Raw genomic sequence first — 9935 nt, forward strand, 5'->3', positions numbered from 1 at the left:
CTGGAGATATTTAAGAGTAGGTTAGATAAATGTCTATCAGGGATGGTCTAGACAGTATTTGGTCCTGCCATGAGGGCAGGGGACTGGACTCAATGACCTCTCGAGGTCCATTCCAGTCCTAGGGTCTATAAAATCTGCCATGTTCCTTTCCAAATACTGAGGAAAACACAGTCTCTGCCCTAGAGTAGCTTACTACAAGCATATCCTTCAGGAAAAGCATAGTTCAGACCCAGGAGGAGACATTTTGAACGCTAATGTTCATAATGATGAAAATAATATTTTGTTCCATGGATTGGGTCCCTGAAATGTGTATAGCTTATTTATAGTGAAGGTTCAGTTTGATCCAGAAAAGGTAAGTGTTCACTTTTCCTTAAGAAATGACTTGTGTTTTGTGAGTAAGAGGAGGTGTATGGTTAGTCTTAGAAGTTTTTTACCTTCTCTTCATCTCCCCTGGGACATTAGTGTTTTTGACAGCTCTCTCACTTTAGCAGACCTGTCTTCAAGACATAGTTCCTTGCCAACCAAGTCATCCTCCCAACCAAGTCAGGACATCCTAGACAGGATTCTATTCAGAACTAATCAATGCTGCTCATTTATCACCATGAGTGACTGCCTTTTGAGTGATGGGAGGCACTGCTTTCTCTCTAGAGGCTGAATATGATCTCTCTCCATAACTCCAATACCAGGCTGTCAGGGAACTTGTGGAATCACAGAAACCATGATATCTTTAAGAAATGTTACTGTTTATCTTTTCTACTTTTTTCTTTCAAGTTGTCATTCTTTATTGGATTTATACCATCTACCCAAATAGAAAGCAAAGCTGCTTGTGACTAACTTCATCCTGAAGAAGCACTTTTCTCTGCTACATCTCCTTCCCCTCCCTGTTCGGTGTTCTGTAAATTTGCCTAAGCAGGCACAGGCAGACTGGCTGTGACTATCAAATGCCATAATCTTCAGTGTCTGAACAGCTCATCCTACAGAAAGTATGCCCATCCTTCTAGGCTACTGAAAGGTGAAACGCCTGCCTTGTTTATTTTTTCCAGTAATTTTCAGCCCATGGTCTCAGGGGATGTATTATTAGCTGACAAATTTGACATCTGAACTCTATGCTTGTTCTGAAATAAATTCCCCTTAACTCCACAAACATACATCTTAGCAGGGTTTTTTTTATTGACAGTTTGTAGGAGATGTGAGGCCACTTGATGGGAATTCCACTGAGCACTGATATAGCTCAGGGCATGAAGAGAATTCATCAGCCAGCGCTGTCCTGTCTTGTCACATTGTGATCAGTGATTGTTTCCCTCTATCAATTTGACTCTGCTTTTAGTCTTATAGTGGGTAAGTGGTGAATGAGAGCTATGGATGTAGGCACACTCATTCAGATTAGGCTGGGATTAAACACCAATGTAATAAACACTAGAAAATATAGTTATTAGCCAAGGGGAAAGGGGTGATTATCATTGAATGAGTGCCACATCAGAACAGATCAATTTTACATCTAGTTTGGTCTCATGTCTCTAGCCGTGGCTTCTTCAGGAAGACATTTAAACCTTCAGACTCTGCTTAACCGAGCAATCATATACCATGGGACAAAATTTATTTCTAACCTCCAACTAGTTTTGTGACCTGAAGCATGAATCCTAAGCTCAGTTTTTGAGACACTACCATTAATTTTCCAAGGAGTGATGATTCTAAATTCACAAAAATACACGCCAAGGAGTTGCAGAGCTTGCTGTTTTGCTACCAGATGGGCCAGGTCATGAAACTATTAGTACAGTTGCCAGTTGGCTATTGCTCTGGGAGGAACGTTAGAAGGAGGTTCTGGCAATATTGTCTGGACCGTAGCTAGCCACTTAATATACTTTAATTTCATTCTTTAATCTTTTAGATGCAATTGAATCAAATCTATACTGAAATAATACCCAGCAAATCTCTGCCAGTGCAAAGTAAGATAATGGGCTGTCTTAAAGCTACAAAAGCCATGAAATTCATCATAGTATTGGCTATCCCAGCTTTAAATAGCTCCTTTTGTGTCCAGGCACAGATGGAGTAGGGATTGGCCAGTGTGTCATAAACTCTTCTCTGGAGGAGGATGCATCAGTTAAAAAAAAAAATTAAAAATTTACCCCCCTCATGGCTATGAAGAAAACTTTTTCATAGGATCCAATGCAGTGCTCTGTCTGAATCAACAAGCTGAAATGAGTGATCTCATTTCAAATATTACATGTGCTGAGCTTTCTTAAAATTCCCACTGTCAGACTAGCACCACTGCAGCTGTGGTTGGGAATGGTGGGAGCGCTAGTATAAAACATCCACTGCATTTTTATCATTGTGTTATCTAGGCCATCTGTGAACAGAGTTAGGAGACGTACAGGGGTAATAAAAGCCTGCTGCCTGCCAATGTTTTTACCATAGCTTGTACCAGTACTAGTGTAATGCTGTGAAACTTAAAGAAAAAGCTTCTTGTAGATAAATCTCCCTGGGGTATAAACTCCAAAGCTTAACACTAACAATTTGGTCAATGCTGTCATTTAATCAAGTGCAGATCTTTACAGCAGAAACATCCAGCTACTATGGGATTATGGAGATCTTGTGTAGTTACCTCCTCTTTCCCCACTCGAATAGCTGATCCCTACCCTAGGGTGTTTTCACCCTGGTAGATGTCAGATTATTTATTGAGATTGTAGACTAAGCCATATTCTGTTTATATCTGTGCTCTGGAGAGTAAGGAAGGGTGGAACGGAAGCCATAACTCTGAGATTGTGTTTTGGAGTTAAAGGAGCAATAAGAAAAGCCTAAAACCCACAAGAGGTCTTAAATAAGTTTTGTATGCATCAGACTTAAAAAAAAAAAAAAAAAAAAACCTACGTAAATTTGATTTGAAATTTTAAATATAGTGCTCAGGTCTGCTGCAACCTGGCATAATAAATTTCAGTTTGTAGCAAATGTTCTTGGAATTCTAAACCCCAGAAAATGGGGGTTTAATCATTGAAATTTTGATAAACCGTTAACTACTGCAGCGCCACCGGGCACTGCTCTAATATTAAAAGCAATTTTGAGCTCAGCCATGTGTTCACAAACAAGTGACATTTGGGAAGTGCAGTTTTAGATTGAGCCTCCATGCTCACATTGTTAAGAGGCATAGCGTGAAATTACTGAACAAACAGCACAGAGAACTCTGAGCAGATCTGGGGAAAGAAAGTTGGAGAGTGGAAGGAGATGCCCAATTTATTTCCATTGCACTAGGTGACACTTCTCTAATTACAGGATTTCCATTTAATATTTCCAAAATATTGAGTTGCATGTGTGTGTGTGTTAACCCTTTGTTGCCAGGGTAGGGAATTCCAGATGAGATGTGAGCTCTTTTATGGTATATAGGCAATAAGTTCATTAACCTCTCCTTTTTAAGTTAAACAAGGATTTAATGAAATATCAGATGGTTGTGTTGTGTGTGAACTCAGATTGCCTGTACTTTTCATGATGATAGAAAAGTGCTGGACTGTGCTTTTCTGGTGAAATACCACAGGTTTTTTAAATGAATTGACTAAAGCAGCTATTCTGATTTTGTTCATTTATTTTGTTTTTTTGCTGTCAGACATAGCTGTATTATATTCACTTATACCAGAGTGATTTTTCCCTAAGTCACTATCATAGTTCTTAAAGTGCTTAGAAATGACACTGTGGAAGTACAGAATATTATTTCAGTACAAAAAAGTCAATCTATTTGATGTTCCATCTCTCCTCTCTCCAGGTTGCAACAAGCAGGGCTGACTCCTGTGCTTACCACAACAGAGGATGTCAATAACAGGCCTTTTGCAACTAGCCAGATGGACAGTGCTCTTTTTTTCCATATGCTCTGACATTGGGGACTCAGAGCATAGATTTTGCTCTACTTACAGCTGTGAATGGAAGGGAAGATATTAATGACATACAATAAGAAGGTGCTCATGTACTGCAGTGATGGGTGGCCTTAGAAAAACCTACATAGAGTAGCACTTTATTCCTGCCAGGTAGATAGAAAGTACTGCTAACTACAGGAGAACCTGTCTAGACTGCAAAAATGCGTTATAACCAGAGCACAGTTTAATGATCAGTTTACTAGAAACTAGTTTCTGCTGTAATTGTAGGACAAGCATCAACGTTTGCAGAAAATCAACACTTCAGCAGTGGCTGTAAAGTTGCATAGGCAACTAATTATAGATGAGTACCTTACATCTATGTGAATTTGTAGCTAGGGCTAGTAAACACCGGTGGGGGGTGCGGGGAGCGAGGGAGGGAGAGGAGGTTAAGATTCAATTAGAAGTTGGTCTGGTGGGCATTTAACTGGCTAGTTTGCTGCTATAACATGAATTTTTTAAAGAACCCAGTGAAAATTAAATGTTTCTGAGGTGAACATGGGAAATAGTCAAAATGATTAGAGGGATGTATAATTGTAGCTGGACAGGAATATTTAATGTTAGAGATGTGAACTGTTATCTGTCAGCTAGTTACTGATAGACAGCCTATTACCATATTAGCATTTTTATCCAAGAAATCCTTGCCCTAACTAAGCTAAGGGTCAGTGCATGGTATGATTATCAAGTCAGCTTTGTGTGTCTCTCTTGTATCTCCTTACTGTGTCCGAGTCAGGTCCTGGTTCTTGGCAGACAGGATACCTTGGATGGTCAGCTGAATTCTGTGGTTTCTGCCTCAGGCCTGGCCTATTTTTTTTTGCTTCCCAGTTCTTAGATCAGAATAGGTGTTCAGTTGACCTGACCTGAAGGAAGTAATCTGTCAAGTAATTGTTTTCTGCCTCTTTCACTTATCATAAACCAATACCTAGCAAACACCTTTCTGTCTCAAGAGGTGTATAAGAAGTATCTGAAACTTCTTAACATGCTATTTTAAACATTCTACTTCTCTCAAAGTAGGGAAATTGTCCCTATCATGCATACCTCAATTGCCTCGTGCAGCAGAGCTTAATGAGATGATGTTTCCAAGCTGTTAACCCAGTTTAGGGAGTGATTACTTCGTGCTTTTAAGCTTTCCTGAGACTGAACTGAGTTCAATCCCTGCCTCTGGCTCTGGGATTCTTGGCACACTCTCAAGGTATGTTTATACTGCTGCTGGAGGTAGGCGAACATGTGCTAGTGTTGACTGAGATAATGTGCTAAAAACAGCAGTGTAGTTATGCAGAGTACAGGCTTGTCTGAGGACCCAGGTATGTACTTGGGGAGCTAACCCATTGTGCTGTTGTGGCTAGGCTATTTTACTGTGGTAGCTCAATCAAAGCTAGTGTGTGTATGTCTAACCAAGCTGGAAATTACATCTCCAGCTGCAAAGTAGATGTATCCTCGTTCTCTTTCCAGCACCCCCTTCTTGGAGATGATACTTGACATCCAACTGCCTAGCCATTAAACTACTGCTAGCACCTCCAGACTCCCCAGACGCTTAATAACGTCCTTTCCAATCTTGCGGGCACTCTAGCTTAGGGTTTTCCTCATCAGGGACAGGCCTGTTTGCTTCAGCTACCACAGTCTTTTGCAAAGGTTTCTAACAGAATTACTCTTTACTTAGTACGAGTGAGAAACGGATCGAGACAAAATAAAGATCACCCGCATGCAAATCTCTCCCTCGGTTTCCTCACCAGTCTGCAGTATTCTTTGGGATTTGGTCAGAGTCTAAGGAGTCCAGAATCCCATTCCTGCATATGGTTTCTCTTCTTGAATACAGAGTCTCTGTCTGACCTCAGCAATCAGTGTCCTCCAGCTCCTGGGTGGTTCTAGTAGTCCAAAAAGGTCCCCTCTGCTATGAAAGCATGCCTGTTTGTTCCTCTCTGCTGTCCCAAGTGTAATTTGTCTAGTCTTTAAATACTAGTATTAACACCAGGTTTCTTTGTTGCTGCTTCTTCCGGGCAAAATTCCTGTTCCAAATCCCTTCCCCATAGACCACCAAGAATAACCAGATTCTCCGAGGTTAAGCACCCTCTTTAATATACCTGTTGTCCTGCCAGAGCAGTTATTAAACTGTTAATGACTACTTTTGTTCTTTTGGGCAAGGGGTGTGTTATGTTATTTGGCCCTTATCAGCTCATGGCTTGTTTATTACACATTGGGGTTTGGAATTAGACAGAGTTCATAAAATCAGTCAGAATCCATACGTTGTACATTGATCTTCAAATCGTCACATTATCCCTGTAAATGCCTCAACCTGTCCTCAAGAGATTGTGTTGCAGCCATCATCCTTCCAATCAAGAAGGCTTGAATGGAACCTACCAGAGCCTGCCAATGCCATTTCAACAAGGAGCTGAAGTTGAGCATTGCACTTTGTTTCTGGCTGTCTTTGTGGAACCAGTGGCTTTACTGGCTTATGGGGTGGGGTAGAAATCTGATATCAATCTTTAGACTCATGTATATCAGCATGGAGCATTATCACCAGGCCTTCCCAGCCACTTCTAGATTCCTTGGTCTGTCACGTGGAGAGATCTAACTCCTGCAGGAAGTATTACTTTTCAAGATTCTAATGTTTTTGGAGCTGGGCTGTATTAATCAGTTGGTATTTACTGAGTGGAAAGATTGCTAAGGGGATAACATTGAAGGGTTGTGTTTGAAAGGGGGGCACAACATTTTAGGTGTCAGTCTGAGCTCTGAATTCCCTTGTTTAGATCCATAACTTAATGCAAATGATATTGCCATTTTATTTGAGCGTGAGTGTTTGGTCTTTGTACGCTAGTAGTAAGTGTTTGCATGCAGACTGCTAGACGTGGAGATTATAAGAGAAAATGCTTCTTACCCTCACATGTTTTTGCCCCCTTCAGTATCTTCTCATGAACCCTGGCCCTTTTGGTAGTGGGCTCCAGTTAATTCTGTTTTGTTTGGTTTCTCTGTTTAATACTGTCCAGGAAGTCTTATGACTGAAATAAAGCAACTGATTGTTTTCTCTTCCTAGTAATGTGTAGTTTTGCTAGATAAGACTGCAGTCCCCTTCTGCATTTCTGCTTTAGTTGGCTTTGTTTTTGGTTGTTATCTGTACAAGGCCTCTATCAATCAGTAAAGCTTACAAGATGATACTATTACACTACTAATAACCCTTTTTTATAGCCCGCATTTACAGAACTCCCTAAACAGCCTATACTTATAGTCTTCCCTTATTCAAGAAGGCACTTCTGAACCTGCAATTACTCAAGAAATTCATGTGTGTATCACAGGTCAGCTTTTCTATTTCTTTTGCAAACCTGACTGGATATAGGTGGATGGGAGCAATTTCTTATGTTCCTTATTATATTAATAGCAGACACTAGAGGCTGAGAACATCTATGTTACCGCAGGCTGGCATTGTCATAGCTTCATTTCATCTCCCATTTACTCCAAAGACTGTCTTAAAATTATCTGTCTCAATACAAAATGGGGTCAAGATGCTCTGTCTGCCTGAGTCCTACTTTTATGTGCTGGTACAAGTAGCCTTCATCTCCTGGTTAGTTTTCCATCACAGATCTCCACTGTAGCTCTCCTGCTTGCCTGTTTTCTTTTTTTTAAAAATATAGTCAAGACTACATACAATAATATACATAGCCTGCCTTTCTTTGGAAAAGGTGCTCTTTTCGGAGCAATATTTCTTTCCCATAGTTTACTGCGCCTGAACCTTTTCCACCATGGCTTACCATTTGTCACTGATATATGTCTAATTTAGATTTTAAGTGCCTGGATATTAGTGATCTTGTCTATAAAGTGAAATGTACAACAAAGCCACTGTGAAATAAGCAGGGCAACAGGTTAGGGATGCATCAGCTGAAACATTGCTTATTTGACACACTGGTGTCAATGGATTTTATTGAAGAAGGTGGGTTTAGTTTCCTGTTAATGTAATTCCTGAGGAGCTGGCAGGAATAATTTGAAAGCATGGCCTGGGGTCACACTGCAGGCAGGCTGCCTCAGTTTTGCTCTTGGACTGTTCAAATAAAACTTCACCCAGGCTTGTTCACTCCTTGGGGATTAGGTTTATTAATATGAAATAAACGCCAAACAAAACTCAAAATCCCAGAACAAAGTCATTCTGAAAGTCCACGCAAAACAAAAGTTTCTCTTCCTCCTCCCAGGCCTTCCTGCCTGGGGCCTTTCCAGCTTTGGTAGGGCCTGTCTGGCCGGTGTCTCAGTCCTAACTCCCAGGACTCTGCTGGAGCATGCTCATGCCTGGCAATCTCTGATCCCTGAACATTTCCCCCCTCTTCATTGCAGCTTCCTGCTGATCTTTACAGAGAAGAGACCTCATCTCTCCCAGGTGTGGCTCCTTAGTCATCAAGGCAGACTTGCTGCAGCCTTCTGACCCTTAAGGTCAAGCCATCCTGTTACAGAGCTGTTGAGATTACTTTGCAAGCTTTCTGTTATCAGAGGCAGAATATTTACCTTTTTTAAGGAGAATGATGGTGCCTTTTTCTTACTTTGGTTCTGAGGGGGATCAGTGAAGATTGCAGCCCATCTGAGAGATTTCTCAGTTCAGTACTCGGATAGTTTTTAAAAGGAGAACCCTTTTTTAATACTTAGCCTGGTTTACTTCAAACTTAATTACCATACAGTGTAAACCAGAGTGGTTTTGGTGCTTTTGAAGACTTTGTTCTTCTGTTTGGTAATGAATTTGTCTGCTCTGGGTGGTTACTGAAGAGTCTGGAGGAGATGGGCTGGCCTTTTGGAATGGAAAGCTGCCCCTGACCAGTTGATTCCTGAGGTATGGTGTCATTCCATTGGAATAGCTTCAGAAGATGATACTGGAGGGTCAGCCAATGAGTGTGGGCATAAAGCAAAAAGAACAGTTCCTAAGATGCCTGTCACCAAACAAAACATTGGTCCTCTCAGTTCAAGTAGCTCATAATTAGTGGACACTTTAACAGGATAGGTGGTTCCTTGCTGATGGCTTCAGTGGAGTAAATCGTTTTTCGAGCATTATTTACAAATATTATGTTCCAGTTGGTGAGAGTTAGGAGGAAAAACCCTAGTGTTCTCGATCATTCATGTTTCCCAGCCATTCATGGAAGGATTGCATATGTCTTAAGCAAGTCTGGGATGGATCAGAACTTTTCCTCATGTAAAGTCTGCCTCTCTGGCTAGAGAAGTATGTAGCAATGTAGATGTGAAGTTCATGGCGTTTCAAAGGCAAAATACTCATGAGAAATGGAGATGGCCGTTGTTACTATAGAACTTCTGTGCAGCCTTAAAACCCCAGTAAGGAGTGGGAGAGATGAGGGTCTCTGCCCAAGAGAGGTTACCGCTGGAAACCTTAGATGAGTGACCCTCAAGGGGCCCCAGAGGGGGAATACAGGTGCAGTTACTTTGAAACTATGATAGTTAATCAGGAATAAAAATGTATGTCCTTGCTCAGTCAAAACCCTCATTAAAGGCAGCAGAAGACTTGGGTCCTGACTAAAGAGTTTGGTCAGTAAGATTGCTGAAAGCATGTGGTGAGAGAACTTTGTTTTTAATCTAATACTGGTGCCTAAAAAACTATACGTGTTTTATCTTTATTTTTCTTGTAATCATTTCTGAGTTTTATGCCTCATCATTACTTGTACTCACTCGAAATCTATCTCTTTGTAGTTAATAAACTTGTTTTATTGTTTTATCTAATCCAGTGTGTTCAAATTAAAGTGTCTGGGTAACAAGCTGTGTGCATATTATTCCTTTAAGGGAATAATAGACTTAATATAGTTGTACTGTCCAGGAGAGGGCTGGGCAGTGTAGGACATAGATTTCTAGGGGAAAATCTGGGACTGGGAGTGTGTTGGGGTCACCTTGTGGTAATTGTTAAGGCTGGTGTGATCCAGGATGTGGTTGGCTGGCTGCAGCACAAACACAGACATAGCAAGGAGTGACTTAGGGTACGTCTACACTGCACGATTATTTCGAAGTAGCTTAAACTGATATTACAAAACAGATCTAATAAAATCGGTTTAGCGCGTCCACAGT

At 40.9% G+C, this 9935-nt stretch overlaps 1 protein-coding gene across 6 annotated transcripts in view; it reads left to right on the forward strand.

Annotated features, from left to right (window-relative positions):
• The window catches only part of KDM4B (lysine demethylase 4B), a 172479-nt gene that overhangs the window by 83957 nt on the left and 78587 nt on the right, over window positions 1-9935 (forward strand). Inside the window, exon 9 of one of the 6 annotated variants that reach the window (XM_032777718.2) lies at window positions 3752-3936. The exons of the other annotated variants lie outside the window; for them this stretch is intronic. Coding sequence (XP_032633609.1) covers window positions 3752-3805 — 54 coding nt within the window. The 3' untranslated portion in view covers window positions 3806-3936. Of the gene's footprint in view, window positions 1-3751; window positions 3937-9935 lie in introns of those variants that run through there. 6 annotated transcript variants of the gene reach the window in all.

Source organism: Chelonoidis abingdonii, chromosome 11, assembly GCF_003597395.2.
Source record: "Chelonoidis abingdonii isolate Lonesome George chromosome 11, CheloAbing_2.0, whole genome shotgun sequence".
Classification (NCBI taxonomy): Eukaryota; Metazoa; Chordata; order Testudines; family Testudinidae; genus Chelonoidis; species Chelonoidis abingdonii.